This window comes from Tenrec ecaudatus, chromosome X (genome assembly GCF_050624435.1).
Source record: "Tenrec ecaudatus isolate mTenEca1 chromosome X, mTenEca1.hap1, whole genome shotgun sequence".
NCBI classification, from domain to species: domain Eukaryota; kingdom Metazoa; phylum Chordata; class Mammalia; order Afrosoricida; family Tenrecidae; genus Tenrec; species Tenrec ecaudatus.
Window position 1 is genome coordinate 57768036 of NC_134548.1, and position 22056 is coordinate 57790091.

General features: G+C 41.8%; 1 protein-coding gene across 3 annotated transcripts in view; it reads right to left on the minus strand.

The window, feature by feature from the left end:
• IQSEC2 (IQ motif and Sec7 domain ArfGEF 2) overlaps positions 1 to 22056 on the minus strand; it is a 105002-nt gene that overhangs the window by 57308 nt on the left and 25638 nt on the right. For 2 of the 3 annotated variants that reach the window (XM_075538569.1, XM_075538572.1), the window contains exon 2: positions 9547 to 9576. The exons of the other annotated variant lie outside the window; for it this stretch is intronic. In XM_075538569.1, coding sequence (XP_075394684.1) covers positions 9547 to 9576 — 30 coding nt within the window. The remainder of the gene's footprint in view (positions 1 to 9546; positions 9577 to 22056) is intronic. 3 annotated transcript variants of the gene reach the window in all.

The window sequence follows — 22056 nt, forward strand, 5'->3', positions numbered from 1 at the left end:
TTTCACTTCACCTTATCCCCACCCCTTGCCTGACTACTTATCCCTGAAGTCTCGGCTTACCTGGCAGCAGGGAGAAGCTGACCTTCAAACTGTGTTGAGTGCTCCCATAGCTCCCAACACTTCCCCTGTAATTGTTTTAATGATTAGTTCACTTGTCTGTTCCCCTACCAGTTTCATCAGTGAGGCCCATAATTATTGCTCACCATTGTATCAACAGCACTTAGCCCAGAGTCTGTTACATTGTAGGTACTCAATAAATTGCCCTTAAATGAGGAAATAGATGGATGGATGGATGGATACCTTCAAGTAAGTCGCTTTGCTTCTCTAAGTTTCAGTTTCCCTACCTGTAAAATAGGTGCAATCACCCTTGCTACGAGAATGAAAGATAATGTGTGTCAAGTACTCCATAACAATACCTGCTACATAGTAGGAACTTTTATGCATCAAAGCAATTAACACATATCTTGAAAAATAATAAAAGTTAGGGAGGAGTTGAAGAAGACTGCCCCGAGCCCGGGATAATCTCTCTCCACCCCCTCAGGGTTAACACATATATGTAAGATAACTTCAACAGTAATTATAAAACTAGTCTTATGTACAAGTCTGGCCAGCAACAGGAGGCCCCAGTGAAGCTACTCTAGAGTAATATAGAGGATGTGAGGCCAGGCTCAGGTCAAAGCTGTGGGCACTGCTCTTATATCTGGAGAATAGTCATTACAGGCACAGCTGGTTCCAAACTCTTTACTCATAGGTAAAAACTTGTGTAAGGGGTCATTACTTCGCTCTGTAATTAATATAAAAACTGTAGGGTTTGTATTAGTGGAAAAGTAAGCTCAAACATCAAGCTGATAATATGGATAATCTGTGCTTGTAATTATATACAGCAGAAAACTATAAATCCAGCCACTATACTAATAAAATATGAAAATTCCCAAAGCATCCATGAGGTTGGCAGAAGGGGTAACATTGGTAGCATTATGCCAGTTGTTCTGAGGCTATGAAAATTACCACACGCTCCCCCCTGCCCCCCACCTCTGCACTACAGAGGACAGCACTGAAGCAAGCTACAGCTCAGGGAGAGGGGCGTGTCTGATCAGAGCACAGCACACAGGAGTAAACGAATAAGGAGGGAGAGAGAGTGGAACACATCCTGGCCCACCAAGCCCCGAGGACCATATTCCTTCCCAGAGCAGTCAATGCACAGGGCCCATAGGGCCAGCCCCACCACGAGACATGACGTCCCTCACTGACCCATAGCGCTATAGGGGACAACACTGGAGACATAGTGTGGGAAATGTGCCCAATCACTGACCACATCACACTGGGGCGAAACACGAAGGGTGTGCAACAGAGCAGCAAGAGGAGCAAAGCAATGAAGTCCCTGGGGAATACCAAAAGTAGACTTTGGGGCCAGGGCGTGGCACCCCATCAGACTCAAACTGGAAAACACCCATAAAGGTCAACAAACTATTTATAGGCTTTTTCATTTTTGTTGTTTTTGTTTGCCGTTACTGTTGTCTGTTTTCTTTTGTTGTTTTGTTTTACTCTCTCTTGTTTTGGGGTCTATTATTGTCTCTGCGTGTCTATCTAGATAAGATGGGTGGGATAAACAATCCAGAGGAGAAATCAACAGAAACAATTGTTCCGGGGGGACACAGGGGAAATGTAGGAGGGTGCCACAAAACCCAGGGTCAAGGAAACAACAAGTGATCTAAAATCGATGGCGAGGAGGGTGTAGGATGCCAGGTGGGGCTTGATCAAGTGCATTATAGCCGAGAGGAATTACCGAAACCTGAATGAAGGTCGAACATGATAGTGGGACAAAAGGAAAGTAAAAGTAAATAGAGGAAAGAATTAGGAGACAAGGATATTTATAGAGATCTAAATATAGGCATATATGTGTGTAAATATACTTATATATAACAATAGGGAAATAGATCTATGTACATATGTTAAGTATTGAAGTAGCAGACGGACCTTGGGCCTCCATTCAAGTACTTCCTCAATGCAAGAAAATACTTTGTTCTAAGAACTAGGCCTTCTGTGATGCTCACCTTCCCTGACATGATCCTGAAGACAAATGGGTGCATAAGCAAATGTAGTGAAGAAAGCTGATGGTGCCCGACTATCAAAAGATATAGCCGGAGGATGTTCACTGGCACAGATAGGAACTGGAAATACAGGGAATCCAGGACAGATGAACCCCTCAATATCAATGGAGAGAGTGGCGATATCGGGAGGGTGGAGGGAGGGTGGGGGAGAAAGGGGGAACAGATGACAAGGTCTACATATAACCTCCCCCCTGGAGGACGGATAGCAGAGAACTGGGTGAGGGAGATGTTGGATGATGTAAGATATGATAAAGTAATAATTATTTATAAATTATCAAGGGTTCAGGGGGAAGGAGGAGTGGGGAGGGAGGGGAAAATGAGGAGCTGATAGCAAGGGCTCAAGTAGAGAGCAGGTGTTTTGAGAATGATGATGGCAACATATGTACGAATGTGCTGGACATAAAGGATGTATGTACGGATTATGAAAAGAGTTGTATGAGCTCCTAATAAAATGATTTTTAAAAAACATATAGCGTCTGGGGCCTTAGAGGCTTGAAGATAAACAAGCGACCATCTAGCTGAGGAGCAACAGAGCCCACATGGAAGAAGCCCACCAGTCTGTGTGATCATGAGGTATCGATGGGATCAGGTACCAGGCATCAAAAACACAGAACAAAAAAATATTGATGTGAATGATGGGGAGGGCAGAGTAGAGACCCAAAGCCCATCTGTAGACAATTGGACATCCCCTCACAGAAGAGTCACAAGGAAGAGACGAGCCAGTCAGGGTGCAGTATAGCACCGATGAAACATACAACTTTTCTCTAGTTCTTTAATGCTTCCTTCCCCCCACTATCATGACCCCAATTCTACCTAACAGATCCAGTTAGACCAGACTCTAGGTCAGATAAACCCCTCAGGGCCAAACAAGAGTAACAATACCAGGAGTGTACTGGGAAGGTGGGGAGAGGAAGGGGGAACCGATCACAATGATCGATATACAACCCCCTCCCTGGGGGAAGAATAACAGAAAAGTAGGTGGAAGGAGACAGCTGTTAGTCGGTGTAAGACATGGAAAAAATAATAATTTATAAACTTTCAGGGGTCTATGAAGGACGGAGGGTGGAAGGAGGGGGAGAAAATGAGCTGATATCAAGGGCTCAAATGGAAAGATGTTTTTAAAATGATGATGGCAACATATGTATAAATTTGCTTGACATAATGGAAGTATGTATGGATTGTGATAAGGCTGTAAGAATCCCCCCAAATTATTTTTTTTAAGTTCCAGTCTCTCTACAACCTCTCAGCATGTACGTATGTATGTATTTTAACTTTGCTATTCATGTTGACGTGAAATGATAGCTCATTTATTGATGGAACATATCTTGCTTTGATTTTGCTTCTCTAATGGCTAATACAATTGAGAATTTCTTTTTTTACAGACATAAATGTACTGCTTTTATTAATCAATTTAAGGCTTCAAGTAAAGGAAGCATGAATAGCTGTAGAAAGAATGTGAATATCATCATGTTGCTTTAAACCATTATTCAAAGTCATTATCCTAATAAATATGTCAACACATGTAGAAATCCCACGTATTTAAGCTGCTAGTCATCACAAGTCTCTGGGAGAAAGGCTAATGTATGATAGCCTTATACATCAGAAGTTCGATATTTTTTCCTTCACTTAAAAAAATCATTTTATTGGGGCGGTGAGCATTTCTTCATTAAAAAAAAAGAAATTACCACACACTAGAAGCAATAGTAATAACAGTCACCATGCATTTAGACGGTATGTTTTGATGTAAGAACATGGAACTTGAGAGGCATGGTGGACAAAAAATCTATTTGCAGTAGACTAGAAACCACCCCTTTTGCCCCCCAAAAACAAAAAAACACCAAAAATCTTGATGAATAGGTAATTTTACAATGATGGTCTTCTGCAGAGTCTATCCCCCAGACTTTGGGAGAGTTTGAGTCGAGGGGAGGAGCAGAAGGGGGCGGGGGAGGGGAAGAGGTGAGGGAAGCAGGAAAGGAGGGAGGGGGAAAGGAAGGGCAGGGAGGGGAGAGAAGGGCAGAGAGTGCAACCATATTTCCTGACTTTCTGGTACTACTTCTAGTTGGTACGAGGCCTAGCTATACTTGGTTTCTTGTTCTTGGATTCCCTGAGATGTAGACTCGCAGTAGTTAACCCCACCACCACCACTTTATTCTTGAGCTAATTTGAGTGGGTTTCTGTTCCTTGCAACAAAATGCACCCAGACTAAGAAGACAAGTGAAAATTGGTAATATGAGCACATGGCTCCCATAAGCAAAAACACATTAAAGTGCACTTATGTAGGAAGGGGTGAATGCAACTATACAGCATTTATGTTTGTTCACCCCAAAGGTCCTTAATTTCATGACACTTGCTATAATCACACACTGATAGCCAGTAACACAGAAATCAATGCAGCAGCAACCAGATAATGTTTCTCTAGACACCTTGCCATGCACGGACACATGCCAGCAGAAGATGTTAACCTTGCATTTTCATACCACACTGATACTGACTCATTGACATGCAGGAACACACACCCACATGTATGAGCACAGTGGCACTGCCCCAAAGGCTCAGAACAGGAATTGAAACTTGACTGGGCTATGCGCAGCCTTCTTCCCCAGCTGCCAAGTGACTCATCCCAGTGCTGCTAATTAAAGCCAGGACAGAGGGGACAGAGGCAAAGGGAGGGGAAGAGAGAGAAGGCAAGTTTATTTTGGTGCCAACCAGGCACCCAGACAGCACAGGGGTCACCCACTTCCCGAGGCTGGGCTTGGTGGGGGCAGGAGAACACAACATAGAGGGAGAGAACAGGAATCTCTTACTCCTCACGAGCTTCCTGAAAAGGCACCTCTTCTGGGAAAATTGCACCAACTCACCTTACCACCCTCCTCCTCTGTCCCATTGTCAAGAATTTGGATCTTCTCTGGGGTACTTGTCCTTACATTGGCATTACCATACACTCATTTGGTCTTAATAGATTAGCTGATTTGTGTCCCACCTGCAGGGACCCTGTGTGTATGCCCCACGGTATTACCCAACACAGGCCTGGTACACAGCAAATGTTTCAAAAGTGCTTCTGGAATACAACTGGGTTAACCCTATTATAGTAGGGTGATTACCCATCCAATGGTCTAGTTTCATATCCTAATTGTACCTAGCTCTCTAATCATTAGGTTCTTCATCTGTAAAATGACAAGAATTATGATGACAATAACAGACACCTCCACCTAGTGTAGCAACAACGAAACAGCCAAGTTCCAAACCTAGCTCTACCATATCATAGCTGGGGGACCTCAAATAAATCACATAAGCTCTCAGAAGATTGTCTCATGTGTAAATGGAGACACAATAGGATGTGATACATTTACTGTACACTATTTGTACGAGGTCGTGCGTGGAATCCAGGTGTTAGAAGCGAGTGGCTCAACAAATTTCAGCAGTGATTAAAAAGGAGGGAAAGAGGAGCTCAAACCCTTGGGGCCAGAGAATCCTAGGAGCGAGGAAGCCGCCAGGGAGGACTTCCTAAAGTGGGCAGGTCTGCGGTTGGACAGCCAGAGAGCATTCAGCAGACAGTAAGTGACAAAGTTCCCGGCAAAGGAAATAATGAGAACACAGAGCTGGGTGGGGAGGGCAACCAGGCACAGTTGAACAGGCGGCAGCATGGGAGGGAAGAGTGGGTTGCAGCTGAGGGGGCGCTGAGGACTGGCAGTGTCCTGGACATGTCGATGGGAGAGCCATGTAAGGTTTGTGCAGTCTCTGCCATCCCAGCTTGCCAGGAGGTCAAAACAAGAAAGAAAGACTCTTAAAGACTGTCTAATTCAAACTCCCCCTGGACAGATGGGGGCACTGAGGCCCAGAGTGGGAAGCCTTCTCCGGGAAAAGAGCCAACAGTAGCTCCTCCTCCCACTTCTCCTCCCTACTGCAGTGGCTCCAGTTGCCATGGGGACGTCCCTGGCTCTGCGGGTGTCAGTGGCTTCCCCACCCCCCTCCTTCCTAGCAACAGGCCACCTCCTCTAGCTCTCATCCTTACATATCTAGCAACCCTAATCTGGCCCATGGGACTACTGAGTCCCAGCCTGACCCTCACGGTGGTGGTGCCTTTCTAGGCCGGGTTTCCTCCTGTTCTCGTGAAGAGCTGTATCAGGCCCCTCCTGCAAATCTCTGCTTTTAAGTTCAATATCACACGTTTCCAGGGCATTATAAGTTAGAGGGCATTATAATTTTTTGAGCCACTTCTTTATGCTAAACCTAGATGTAAGGTCTTTCACCTACCTAGAGAAGTCCAAATTATTGTCCAAATTCATTGTATTAATGAAGAAACTAAGGATCAGAAAAGTTAAGTGACTTGGCAAAGATTATGCGGCTAAGAAGTAGCTCTGCCAATAATTATTTTTGTGACCTTGAGCCAAGGCCTACCCCTTTCTGGACCTAGCTTTAAAGTGTCTTTATGTTTGACAACCTCTCACAGATCTACAGGAAATCCAGGCACCTTTCTCTGCCCACAGCCCTCCCACAACACCAGCTGTTCAGCTCTAATTAGAATCCACATTTCCTCTGGCAACCCATACTTAGAAGCCCTCAGGCCTGTGCCCTGCCACGGATGGCTTTCAATCCACCTACCTTCCAAGGTCTAGATTTTCTCTGGTGTTTTTTCCTATTCTCTTAACATCCACACCAGCACATGCAAAACACAATGTTTGACTCATGAGGAAACTGGGGCTCTAATAGATGAAGAGATATGTCCAAAGTCACACAATTAGAATCTGGCCATAAATGAAACCCAGATTTGCCCATATCAGAAGTTTGTGCCCTTTCTATGACACAGAGTCTTCTCTCTCTTCCATAACCATCCCAAAGGTACAAGGGATCTATGACCCACCCCCAGCTAGCTTTCTGAACCTTAGCATTTGCTCTTTTCATGCCAGAATCTTCTGTTTTAGCTCAATAGACTGCTTATTGTTGCTAAACCCACCCCTTTCTCTTTTACACATATAGGTTGCATCTACCAGTATGCCGTTCCTATGCAAAGTCAGTTTTCCACAACCAGCTGAGATAGTGTCTTCTCTGACCCCTAACCAAAGTGAACTCAAACACTGATGCATGTGTCCTGAGAACATTGTCAGAGGGCTCCATTTATCATTAGTGCCAATTTAAAGAGTATTTCCACCATGATTGCAAGGTCTAGCCCCACAAGTGCTATGTTTGAAACCCTTTCCACAGCCTAAATGTGACCCCTGCTTCCCCATTTGCTGAGTCCTCAAGGTTCCCATACCTTCCTTGACTATAAGTCCAGTATGAATACCAGGAAGCATGTCTTAGTAAAAAAAAATTTTTAGCTTCAGAGCCAGACAGCCAAGGGTATTGGAATGATGTCATCTTTCCCCATAGCCTCTTCTTTTCTTGGGCAACCTCATTTGCAAATCAGGGATCCTAATCCATGATCCTAATAGGGCTGATGTGCGCATTCAGTAAGATCATTTTCAAAATTCCTAGTATGAGAGGACAAAATGGTAATTGCTATTATTACTAATATTAGGATGAACATGAAGATGACTATTATTATCTACAAAGCTACTGAGAGCTCCTGAACTGATGTCATGGGTAGGGCTCTGGATATGATGCAAAGCCATCGAGGGTTGGAATCCTGGCTCAGCCATATATTAGTTGCATGGCTATCGGCAAGACCCTAAACACTCCCAGCCTCAGTTTCCTCAACTATAAAACTGTGATGATAAGGTCATCCCAGGCTCCCTGCCCCCCTACGGTGTCACAAGGAGAGTCAAACAAAAGAACATCCCTGACAATTTCTGTAAATTGTAAAGATCCAATATGTCATCACTATTAGCTTATGATTATGATAACTATGAAACACCCTGAGCTATAGGTTCCAGGAACTCCCCTGCTGAGAAGAGGTAAGAACCACAGATGCCTTCAATCTGATTCCTCAACTAGGAGGCACAGCAACAAGGCACACATGGGGGAGTCCTGGGCTTTGAATCAGTCCAAGTTGCCTTTCTTTAAATCTGCCCTTGGGCAGTGGAATCCATGTCTTTTGCTAGACTTCTTAAATATTAGGACAGGCTATAACTATACCACACTCCTTGACTTCATCCTGGCATGAAGTATCCCACATCATATAGCCCTGGCCTGGACACTGGAACTGATTGTGTCTATGACATTGGCCCTGCCTGAATGCTGGACCTTAAGTGCCCTCCATCCCACAGACCTACATAGGCCCTAGGCATTAATGCATTCATCCCATACCCCTCTGCCAAAGATTCCAGAGCAGAATGTGTCTCATCACACACCTCTGTCTGTATACTGGGATTTACCCACCAATCTCTCCATGGGTTAGCCTTGGAAACCTTATGAGCCAGGTCTGCTCTGTCCTATAGGGTCACTATGAGTCAGGATAAACTTGATGGAACGGTTTTTTGTCCATATCCATTGCCTGGATGATAAGACTGGAACTCCTGCATATGGTTGGGGAAGTTGTACCTGCACGAGGGTTCATAGCCAAGAAGGCGGTAATGGTAGCCTTCTCTCCAACCTGTACTCTGGTGAGAAGCTGGAAGAGACTAGAGGAAAGTGGATATTTTTCCAATTTATTCATTCAGAAGGGTTACCTTTCACAGGGTTACCTTCTTCTATTCTTCATAAAGGTGTAGGCTAATTGCAACCATGCCTAGCGTCACTTGTATTGATCCTATGCCCCTGCTGCCTGGAATCTTGAACTGCCTTGCCCACCTCATCTCATAGGTCCCATAATCCCCTGCCTGGATGCTAAGCCTCCCTAAGCCACCTATCATTCCCACAAAAGTCCCTGTGCTTCACATGTCTGCCTTCCTGACGTTTCTGAGTTTTTGCAGAGTGCACAAGTCCATTCCTATCCTAGTTTTGCTTCTGCCTCCTCAAGTGGCAGATTGATCATGCCCTTAAAATTGACTGAAGCTTGCAAACATGTTTCACCACACATGCAAAAAGTGTTTACTTCTCTCCATAATGTATTCATTATCTGGAATGTGTCACATCAAAAATCCATCCAAATCCCACAATTCAGGGCTGGCATGATTCAGGGTAGAATACAAACTCTGAACCAGGGGAGCCCACCATCTATTGTGTCCTTTTCTCTTGGCAGAAGGAATTGGGGAAAGGTCCAGAGCTGACCTCTTTACAGAGTGCCTCACATCTGGACAGCTCCTATGTGCACCTATGGTGTTAAACCAAGCTCCTGAGTCAGATGGGGCCACATAGACTAAACAACAGTCTTCAACCCCTTTCCCATGCTTTCTTATTTTACCCCTGCCCTCACACTCCACTCAGTGTCTACATCTGATACCAGTGGGAAGAAATCCTCTTGAGTTGGTTTCTAGCCCCTGCCCATACACCCTGAAGTAACAAACCAGAGCTCTCTACCATCTCCCAACTAATACTAAATAAAAGAGGTACTGACCTGACAGTTCTGGAATTCTCACCATCAGACCTAAAAGGAAAATAGAAGAGAAAAACGAAAAGAAAAAAAATTAGCATATCTTCTCTACCATTCTTACCCTCCTGCCCAATGTAGGGGGCTTAGGGCCTAATGCACATCATAAAAATATGGGAAGAGTATTTCACGCAGAAAGAATAACAAGTTCAAATGCTGTGCGATAGTGAAATGCTTAGCTAGTTGGAGGAGCAGGGAGGGGTCAGTGTCACGGGGGTGGAGTAAGTCAGGATAAGCGCGGTCAGCAGTGAGGTTAGAGAAGTACCAGGAGCCAGCTGTGTGGAACCTCGTGTGGCACAGTGAGTAGTGTCGCTTTACTCTGAGTGGCCTTACAGGCAGCCTTCAGCTGTGGGCAAGGACAAATCTTGAGCTTTAAACACGGAGAGACCTAGTCTCAGATATTGGCTCTTCCACTTACCAGCAATGTGATCCAGTCAAGTCATTTCATTCCTGAGCCTCAATCTCCCCATTTGTAACATGAGGACAATTATCACAGGGCTATTTGCAATGATTAAGTCCTTTGAAACCCAGTTGACAAATGCCAGGTATTATTAACAACATAGAAGAGGCTTTGACAATTGCTTGGTCCAAACTGCTTATTTTCCAGATGAAGAGAATGAAGCTGCAATAGGGTAAATGAGTCAGCTGCTGGGCTTCTTTTTACTACATTGGCCTGCCTTTTCATTGTGAGGCACCCTCAGAAGCAAAGACAGAAATGCCAAGAGAAGAGAATGGAGTGGGAAACAGCTTTGCTGGACTAGAGGGAATGAATGAATGAACGAATGAATGAAGTGTGAGCCACACCCCTCCAGCTACCCCTCCCCAAGAAAAATGCTTGGAGTGGGGGTTGGTAAGGTGGGAGGGTTAGGATGAAAGTGCTAGGATGTTAGATATGAGGGGGAGAAATAAGGGCCAAGGAACTTGGAAGTGGGAGAGTGTGGCGTACAACCATCTAATTTCTCCTTGCCTTTTCTCATTTTTTTGCTCCCCCTCATCTATTTCCCCCTCTTCCAAGTTGTACAGTGGGGGAGGCATATAAGAACACATCACAGGTGTTGAGAATCAAGGCATGACTTTAGTGAGGGAAGCAGTCCATCTAGGGTGAATGTAAGAGGGACTCACAAAGAAGGGAGATGTTGAAAGGAAGGTTTGTTGAAAGAGTAAATGGAGGACCTACAGTTAGGTGGGTCAAGGGAAACATCAAGTGGTTGGGGCTCAGTCAGTGTGTGGGTATATTAATTCCAGTTCTGTGACTTGCGAAACTCCGTTTTTTCACTTATAAAAGTGAAGCATGAGGATTGCCTCTGAGACTTGGCCCAATTGCTTTGAGATCAAGTCCCTCAGCTTCTCTCCCTAGTAACTAACTCTCTGCTCTAGGTAGACTGGTCTCTTCATCACCCTAACCCATCCCCTGCCACAACCCACATTTATCCAGCCTGCCCCAGAATACAACTCCTCAAAGAGCTCACAGAGAGGCCACCTGCTGCAAATGACTTTAGAATATAAGCAGTGTATGTAGTCATCACTATACTATCATCATGGTGGACAATCATTGAGCGCCTGTTATATACCAGTGTTAAGCTCTCACCATACATTCTCTCCTTTGATCCTGCAAAGTGAGTACTATTCATAGAATTTTAAAACAATGAAATTGAGACTCGGAGAGATTCAAATGATTTCCCCAAGGTCACACAAATTGAAGAGTATGGATTGAACCCCAAATCTTGTGCTCTTACCACCACTTTCTCCTGTGCCAGTAGCTTGGTGCAGGGCACATTCACACTGTTAGGGTGAGTTCCCTTATCCTCATTCCCAAATATCAGGGCAGACATTTACTAACAGAGTCTTCCTTTCCACTTCTCTTTAGTCAAAGAAGGATAAGATCTTCCTTTGCCAGTTCATGCCAGTAACGGAAATAATTTTTCCTACTACTCTTCATAATTTTCTCTTAATGAAAGGTGACTTAAGACCCAAAGATTCTCAAAAGGCTAGCACATACCAAATCTTATTCTCAATCAAGATGTTCAATAAACAACAATGTAATGGAATCTTGTAAGTATACAAGGGAGCTTCAAAAATTCTGTGGAAAAATAAAGTGAAAAAAATAATGGAATTTTCCTTAATTTTTTGGAAACTCTATAATTATAGTATAAATGTCAATTTTCATTGAGTTGATTCCAATTCCTGGTAATCCCATGTTTATCACAATAGAACTGTGCTCCGTAGAGTTTTCAGTAGCAGAGGTTTGGGGAAGTAGACCATCAAGCCTTTTTTCTGTGGTAGCTCTGGGTGGCTTTAAACCACCAGTCTTTCAGTTAGTAGTAAGCCTCCAAATATTTGCACCACCCAATTGAAGATTTTTACCAATGATGCAGCCTGAAGTTATTTAAAAATACAATCAAAATGTATTGAGAATCACTTGTGATTGGAATGAAAAAGCTGGAAACAAAGAAGGATAAGTAGTTGGAAAATATAGCCTTGTGATGGAAATGACACCAGAGATGGTATAATATAATTTTGCAAGACCAATAACTTGTTCACTGTAAATACCTTTTTTCAGCAAACATAAATGATTAAACATGTGGACCACACCAGATAGAATACGCAGGAATCAAATCAAGTACATTTGTGGAAGCAAATGACAGAGAAGCTCAGTATCGTCAGGCAAAATGAGACCAGGATTCCGTTGCAGAACAGACCATCAATCTCTCCTATGCAAGTTCAGTTGGAGCTGATGAAAATGAAAACAAGTACATGAGATTGAAAAATGACCTTGAGCATGCCCTACCTAAATTAAAAAAAACCATTGCAAGAATAGATTTGATGCATTAGTCACTAATGATTGAAGATAAGAAGAGTTATTGCATGGCATCAGGTACATCATACATGCAGAAGTCAAAGGCCACTGAAAAGACGGGGCAAACAAAAGAAAAGACCAAAATGGATGTCAGAAGACACTCTTGCTCTTGAATACAGAGTAGCTAAATGAATGGAAGAAATGATGAACTAAGAGCTGAACAGAAGATTTCAAAGGGCAGCTCAAGAAGACAAAGCAATGTATTATAATAAAATATGCAAAGACCCGAAGTTAGAAAACCAAAAGGGGAAAACACTCAGCCTTTCTGAACCTGAAATAAAGAAAAATTCAAGCCTCGAGTTAAAATAATGAAGGATTCTATAAGCCAAAATATTGGATGCAGAAAGTATGTAAATAAGATGGTCACTATACCAAAAAGAACTGGTTGACCTTCAACCATTTTAGGAGGTAGTATATGGTCAAGAACCAGTGGTATTTAAGGAAGAAGTCTGTACTGCACCGAAGAAACTGGGGGAAAAAAGCATGGCTCCAGGAATTGGTGGGATGTCAATTGAAATGTTTCAACAAATGGATACAATGCTGAAAATGTTCACTTGCCTACCTAAAATTTTTTTAAGACAGCTCCCTGTATATGTGCCCATTCCGAAGAAAAATAATCCAACAGAATACAGAAATTAGTGAATAATATTGCTCATATCACATGCAAGTAAAACTTTGCTGAAGATAATTCAACAATGGTGCAGCAGCACATTAACAGAATTTGCCAGAAATTCTAGTTGGATTCAGGAGAGGATGTAGAATGAGGGACACTACCAGAAAGATGGTTACCCGTGCTTTTTTTGAGTATGCAAAGGCATCCGAGTAAGTGTATCACAACAAATTACACTAAAATTGGGAAGGTTGGGAATCCCAGGACAATTAATTGTGATTATATGGAACAAGTACACAGACAAAGAAGCAGTTGCTTGAACAGAAAAAAGACATCAGGATTGGAGGATGACTCATGAACAACCTGGCTTACTGAAAGTGTAAAGGACTTGAAAGATTTACTGATAAAGACCAAAGACTACAGCCTTCAATATGGACTACAACTCAGCATTAAGAAAATAAAAATCCTCACAATTGGGCTAATAAGCAATATTATAATAAGTGGATGTCAAGGATTTCACTTCACTTGGCTCCCTCATCAATGCCCATGGAAGCAGCAGTCAGGAAATCAAAAAACGTATTGCATTGGACAAATTGAGTACCTAAGATCTCTTTAAAGTATTGAGAAGACGTCATTTTGAAGACTAAGGTGCAAATAGCCCAAGACTTGTTATTTTCAGTTGCTTCACATGCATGCAAAAGCTACACAATGAATACGGAAGACCGAAGAAGAATTGATACTTTGATTTTAAAGTGCAAAAAATTGTGTAAATATACCATGGACTGCCAGAAGAATGAATAAATCTGCGTGGAGAGAAGTCTAAGTACAACCAGAATTCTCCTTAGAAGCAATATCAGCACGCAGGGACTCCCCTATGAATATGTTGTTGTTGTTGTTAGTGAGTTGCTGTCAAGTCTGTTCCAACTCATACTAATTCTATATATAGCAGAACGGAGCCTGCCCTGTCCTGGACCATTCCTACCATCTTTGCTATGTTTGAGTCCATTGTTTCAATCCATTTCATTAAGCATCTTCCTCATTATATATCCAAAGTATGTGAAACCATATCTCACCACCCTTGCTTCTAAGGAGCATTCTGACTGTACTTCTCCCAAGATAAATGTATTCTTTCTTCTGTCAGTATGTTTAATATTCTTCACCATAATTTGAAAGCATGAATTCTTCCTAATTCATTGTCCAGCTTTCACAACTTTTAAGTAGTGATATTTTCTTTCTAAATTTTATTGTGGTAAAATGTATATAACAAAACAATTGCCATTTTAACCACTTTTAGTGTACAGATCAGGAATGTCTTTGTTATCTAGTGCTGCTATAACAGAAATGCCGCAAGTCGGTGACTTTATGAAACAAATATATTTAGGAGGCTAAACCTCCAAATTTAAAGTGCTGGCTCCAGGGCCTGGTTTTCGCATTCGGGAGAGACCTGCATGATCTTGGGCATACATAGGCCCCCTTTTCACCCCCTCTTTCCCCCAGATATTTCTAATGGCGCTATGTTCAGTTTCCCATTAACTCGTCTTCTAAAAAACTTAACTTCCACTGGTCAACCTCTTTTGTTTGTATTGCAGGATATACCAGTTGTCATTGAATCTATTCTAATTTATATGATTCTGCATGTTTCAGAATGGAACTATGCTCCATTCTGTTTTTAATGATGACTAACTTTTTGGAAGTGATCCCCAGATCTTTCTTCCAAGGCACCTTTTGGTGGATTCCAACTGCCAACTTTTTAGTGGGTAGCATTTAACCATTTTCGCCACCCCGGGACTCGATCTTTCTGTTGGACACATGGCTTTTTTCTTCTTTTTATATTAGTGTAAAAATATAGATAACACAACATTTTCCCTTTCAACATTAAAAAAAATCATTTTATTGAGGGCTTGTACGATGCTTATCACAATCCATACATACATCCATTGTGTCAAGCACATTTGTACATTTGTTGCCATCGTCATTCTCAAAACATTTGCTTTCTACTTGAGCTCTTGGTACCAGCTCCTCATTATTCCCTTCCCTCCCCACTCCCCCTTCCCTCACAAACCCTTGATAATTTACAGATTATTATTTTGTCATATCTTATACTGTCCAATGTCCTCCTTCACCTACTTTTCTGTTGTCCATCCCCCAGAGATGAGGTTATATGTAGATCCCTGCAATCGGTTCCCTCTTTCTATCCCACCTTCTCTCCACCCTCCCGGTATCACCACTCTCACCACTGGTCCTGAGGGGTTCATCCGCCCTGGATTCCCTGTGTTTCCAGTTCCTCTCTGTACCAGTGTACATCCTCTGGTCTAGCCGGATTTGTAAGGTAGAATTGGGATCATGGTAGTCGGGGGCTGGGGAGCATTCCCCTTCAACATTTTTTACATGTACAATTCAGTTACAACCAATTACATTAATCACGTTGTGATTTTTTTAAAGGCTTGTTACTCAAATGGTGACTGTAAGGCCACTGTGTCTCTTTCAGGTGACTTTGTGAGAGAAAGAGGAGGCTCTTTGCTTCATGATGCTGTACAGTTTCAAAACCCTATACAAGGTCTCTGAGTTGGAATTGGCTAGATAGCAATGGGCTTGGTTTTTGTTTGTTTGTTGTTTGCCTATCTTCGGATGCATTTTACATTTTATGTTAGTTTAGATCTCAGAGAAAAACTTTGTTTATCTAATTTGAAGTTCCTTGAAAGAAGGAAATAGTTGTTTTCCCAGTCAATGCTTATAGATGGCTTAGAAAATAAAAACCAGAGGCAGAGAATCTAGTGAGCAGATAAAGACAGAAACCTTAACATGGCAACTTGAGGACATACATTCTTTTCATTTTGTTTTGTTGTCCCCAAAGTAGCCAAAATTTTCAATATTTTGTAATTTGTTCTATCTGTATAGCCTCGTGTATCTGGAAGCAGCAATACCAACATCCTCAGTGAGACTACAAGGCCAAGTTTTTGTTTAAAAAATGTGGTCACATAGAAGGGTACTATGTTTCTGTTTGGGGTGATTACAAACTTTTGGAACTAGGAATAATAGCTACACAACATGGTAAATGTAATTAATGTTGCTTATGATGTTTAAAATTAAGTGTCAACTTGGCTGGGGCATGATTCTCAGTGGTTTGGCAGTTGTGATAGAATTTGACAGATATGTAATGATATAATTTGGCAGTTATGTAATAATGTAGTCACCTCTATGATGGGTTCTGCTATGAACAGCCAATAAATTGAAAAGGAGTATCCTTGGAATGTGGTCTGCCTCCAATATATAAATCGATGGTCCAGCAAGGCTTTAGTTTGATCTGAATCCTGCAACCAACCCACCTGAACCAGTTTCTTGGTTCAGCTGCCATCATTTCTCTGCCTCTGCTTTTTGCAATCTGCAGTTTCTTTCTTGGTAGTAGTCGGGAGTAGAGCACACAATTTGGGCCTTGAGTTCCCGTGTTGAGAACCTCCTAGACCCAGAGGAAGATTGATATCAAGATGCATGTATATCTCCAAAAAATGCAGAGCCCACAGATGTTGAAAAGAGACAAGGAAGTTCCTCCAGAGCCAGTACAAGCGCCTTCTTGCCCAAACAACTTGCCCCTTGTCCTACTATAAGTCTCTTCAATAGACAACTCCCTTATCACACTTGCTGCTAAGGAAACATTAGTAAAACACAGATCAGTTCATACGGTCCTGTTGCATCGAACATTCAGTAATTCCTCACTGACCTTCAAACACTCAGTATTTCCCCACTGACCTCAGCCTGCCCCTCCTGGCTATCTCCTTCGCACATTTGATATTTGCTATCTAGAATGCTGTCCCTCCCTCATTTATTTTAGACATTTTAAAATTTTTAGGAAAGTACTATGTGAACAGGATTTAAAACGTCAAATTATAAAAGGATTATAACAAGTCTCCTCTTATGCACATTTTTTTCTGAGTTTACTTTCACATTTTAAATTAGATGCTTATATTATTAATACATTAAAATGTATATGTCTTAAAAATTAAATTATCATTAAAATAATACATATACATAGATTTCAAGGCAAATAGAACTACAAGGATTATAATAACAATAACAAAACAAAAATCCACAAATCCCATGAATTCCAATTATTTTTTAAAAATATTTTATTAGGGGCTCTTACAGCTCTTATCACACTCCACACATACATCCATTGTGTCAAGCACATGTGTACATTCATTACCCTCATTATTCTCAAAACATTTGCTCTCCTCTTAAGCCCCTGGCATCAGCTCATTTCCCCCCTCCCTCCCCGCTCCCCTCTCATGAACCCTCTCCCTCATGAACCCTTGATAATTTATAAATTGTTATTATTTTGTCATATCTTGCCCTGTCCAACGTCTCCCTTTACCCACTTTTCTGTTGTCCATCCCCCAGGGAGGGGTTATGTCTTGATCATTGTGATCAGTTCCTCCTTTTGGTCCTGAGGGGTTTATATGTCCTGGATTCCTGTGTTTCCAGTTCTTTGTTGTTGTTGTTGTTTTTGCCAGATCTTATCTATACCAGTGTACATGCTCTGGTTTAGCTGGATCTGTAAGGTAGAATTGGGGTCATGATAGTGGGGGCAAGGAAGTATTAAAGAACTAGAGGAAAGTTGTATGTTTCATCGGTGCTATACTGCACCTTCTCTTCCTTGTGACCCTTCTGTAAGGGGATGTCCAATTGTTTACAGATGGGCTTTGGGTCTCCACTCCATACTTCCCCTCATTCCCATTTATATGATTTTATGTTCTGGGTCTTTGATGCCTGATACCTGATCCCATCGACACCTCATGATCACACAGGCTGGTGTGCTTCTTCCATGTGGACTTTGTTGCTTCTGAGCTAGATGATCGCTTGTTTATCTTCAAGTCTTTAAGACCCCAGAAGCTATATCTTTTGATAGCCGGGGACCATCGGCTTTCTTCACTACATTTGTTTATGCACCCATTTTGTCTTCAGCAATCATGTCAGGGAAGGTGAGCATCATGGAATGCCGGGTTATTAGAACAAAGTGTTCTTGCATTGAGGGAGTACTTGAGTAGAGGCCCAAGGTCCATCTGCTATCTTAATACTTAACATATAAATATATATACATAGATTTATTTCCCTATTGTTATATATAAATATATTTTCATATGTACATGCCTATATTTGGACCAGTATAACTGTCTTTTACTCCTAGTTTTTCTCTCTATTTCCTTTTACTTTCCTCTTGTCCCACTATCAGGTTCAGCCTTCACTAGGGTTTCAGTAATTCCTCTCGGTTACACTGCTCTTGATCAAGCCCTACCAGGCATCTTCCTACGCCCTCCTCCCCGTAACTCCCATTCTTAAAGATCAATCATTTGTAACTCTTTTTTTTTTTTTTTTGGTAATCATGTAGGGGCTCATACAATTCTTTTTTTTTCTTACAACTCTTATCACAATCCATACATACATCAAATGTGTACAGCACATTTGTACGTTCATTGCCCTCATCATTCTCAAAACATTTGCTCTCCAACTAAGCCCCTGGCATCAGCTCCTCATTTTTCCCTCCGTCCTTGCTGCCCCCTCCCTCATGAACCCTTGATAATTTATAAATTATTATTATGTCATATCTTGCACTGTCCAACGTCTCCCTTCACCCACTTTTCTGTTGTCCATCCCCCAGGGAAGAGGTTATACGTACTTTTGTAACTCTTATTAACTGATTTCCCAGATATTTATATTCTCATTTCTGAAGAATGCACACATAATACTGTTTCTTGAATAATGTGAGTTTTGTATACTCTGCACTGAATTCCTAGACAGTACCATGACCACCACCAGCCCCCCCATTCTCATATAGCTGCACAAATATACGAGGGGGTAGCCCCCAAAATGGAATTTTTTCAAAGCTATGTATTTCAAACTTTTTACAAAACAACCTTCAAAGTACTCTCCATTACACTTAATGCATTTGTCAAATCTGTGATTCCATTCTTAGAAATATTTTGGGGGGAAATATTTTTCAAACTCATCTGTTTGGATGACTGACAGCACCTCCCTCATCCCCCCCCCCGCATCTCTTTGAAATCATCAAATCGCTGTCCTTTCCTGTCCCTCTTCAATCACGGAAACGAAGTTTCACAGAGTGAAGTCAGGCAAGTAAGGGGCTTGGGGTAAGAGAAGCACGCTGGTTTTTTGTTTTTTTTTTGCCAAAATGGCACACTGAGATGGCTGCATGAGCAGGTGCATTTTCGTTGTGGCAAAACCAGGACCCCATCTGCCACAAATTAGGCCTTTTTTTGTCGTACACTGTTACACAATCTTTTCAGAACCACTAAATAGAAAGCTTGATTAGCAGTCTGACCTGGTGGAACAAATTTGAAATGAACTATGAGATATTTTTGTCTGTCCAGGAAATTGACAGACATCCAGAACAAGGTTTGTCATCAATCAACATTTCACCTTTTTTTCGAATGAGAAAAACACCCGTATTGTTGAGTTTTCCCCATAGCGTTGTCCTTGTAAAGCTGTGTTTAACATCACAACAATTTCTGCATCATTTTTCCCAAGCAGGAAACAAAATTTCACAGCCGCACACGGTTCTCTTAAATTGGCCATCACAAAACAAAAAAAACAATGTTCAAGCAAAACTACTTTTTTACAAAAAAAAGTCACGGTGACCAGAGAGAACCTTCCCAGGTGATGCTACCGGGTGCACTAACTCAGAGTTACTGGATGCCCACCTACTGGGAAAAAGTGCGTACTATGAAGGTTCCACCCAGCAGGACTTTTTCCAGTTTGGGGGGTTATTTTTGATGGGGGACCCCCTCGGATTTATCGTCTTCTCATTCAACATTATAGCTATATTTCAAAGTTTGTGGTAAATCAGTATTGTTGTAGTTGTCGGTTGCCGTTGGGTCTATTTCAACTCAGGGTAATTCTATATATGCAGAGAAGAACAACTCTATAGAACTGCTCCAAAGACTCTCTTCCAAGGTGCTTCTGTGTGAGTTTAGATCTTCTGATGAGTGGATAAGTGTTACACTATTTGTGCCAGCCAGGGACTCCATGTTAGTGGTTTACATTATTCTGAGTGCACAGATAGATAAGTTGATGCCGCTGAGTCAATTCTGACTCACAGCGACCTTATGTACAACAGAATAGAACATTGCCTGGTCCTGCATCATCCTCAAAATTGCAGGTATTTTCACATCCATTATTGTGATTACAGTGCCAATCTGTCTCATCAGGGGTCTCCCTTGGTGTGGTCCTTTACTTCACCAAACAGGATGTTCTCCTCCAGAACTTATCCTTCTAGAAGATTTATTCAAAGCAAGAAAGTCAAACAATGTATGTTTTATTTTATATGGCTTTCATTGGCTAAATATCAGAAGCTCTCCAAGACTTTATTCCTAGCCTGTCAGCTCCACTGAAACCTCCTGTTTACAATGGGTGACCCTGCTAATACTTGAAATACTTCTGGCAGTTTCTAGTATCACAGCAACATGCAAGACACTGCACTATGGCAAACTCAAAGGCAAGCGGTGGATTATGGTTGCTTAGCTATTAACTATGTCCTTTCCCATGGAACTTCTAATTTTTCCCTGGTGTTGATTACTGTCTATTGCTAAAAGAAATTTTTTTGTTTGGTGGGTTTCCACCATATAAACATAATCAATTACTCACTTAATGGGTGAAATGCGGTTTCTTTTACTGGATGGAGAACTCCCAAATGTCATATCTTGGAGAACTTTTTTCTGTGACCATTTAATTCCTCAGAGAAGCACCCTTTATTCTCTTGTATATTTCTAACTGTGCTGTCTTGGAAGTGGAGAAATAGAAGAGACTGGAGTCCTACTACTTTAGGAAGCAGCCCAATTTTATCTTATCCTTCATTGTATCTGGTGTCCACAGTCCAAATCCTCTTAATTTCAATTTCTCCAAATAATCAATTTCTATCTGTAGGAATAAGGCTGATGAGCAAGGGTATCTCAGGCTGGATACAGTTAGTAAGGGGCCAAGAAAGTCTGTCAGTAGAATTTTAGCATTCCCCACATGTTGTCAGGGGAGACTAGTCCTCGGAAAAAGACATCATTCTTAGTAAAGTAGAGGAGCAATGAAAAAGAAGAAGACCCTCAGCAAGATGGATTGGCACAATAGCTGTAACAATGGACATAAGAACATAAGAACAATTGTGAGAATGGAGAGGATCAAGCAGTGTTTTGCTCTGTTGTACATAGGGTCACTAGGAACTGACTCAATGGCACCTAACAACAACAATCACCTCCATTTTCAGTTCCATACTTTCCTCCTACCTTTTTTTAAAATCACTTTATTGGGGGCTCCTACAGCTCTTATAATATTCCATACATCAATTATATCAATTATATTTGTACATATGTTGCCATCATCATTTCCAAAACATTTGACCCTCTCCTTTCTAGATTTTATTCTAGGTACCTAGGACCCCAGAAATCCTCACACAAATTTTTAAGCTTACTTTAATGAATTGTGTGGCTGTTATTCAGGTTCAGCTGCTAGGCCCAAAGGGTGGCCAAGGGAGAGGGGAACAAACCAGCTTTAGTATGTGGATTGGTTGTCCATACACATCTCAAAGCTCCAATAAGCCATGGGTGGGAGTAGAAGAGAGGTAGGCCAAGGGCTTTAACTGGTGCCTTGTCTGGACCTTACAAATGTAGAGGCAATCAAGACCATACATAGATCCTTCAGCCCAAGAGTTTGTAGAAGGGCCTACCTTTTAGTGTTGAACAGATCTAGGTTAAAAAACCACTTATTTGCTATACAACTTTGGATGACTCAATCCTCCCTCTCTGAAGCTCAATTTCCCCATAGTTATAATAATGCTAACTTCAGAGAATTGTTGTGAGGCTGCTGGGAGGTGGAATGGCAGACTTGCTAAGAGCATAAACTCTGGAATCAGACAACTCTGGGTTTGAAACCTAGCTCTGCCGCTCCTATGTGATTTATATCTCTAAATCTCAGCTTGCTCATCAATACAATGGAGACAATAATATTAATG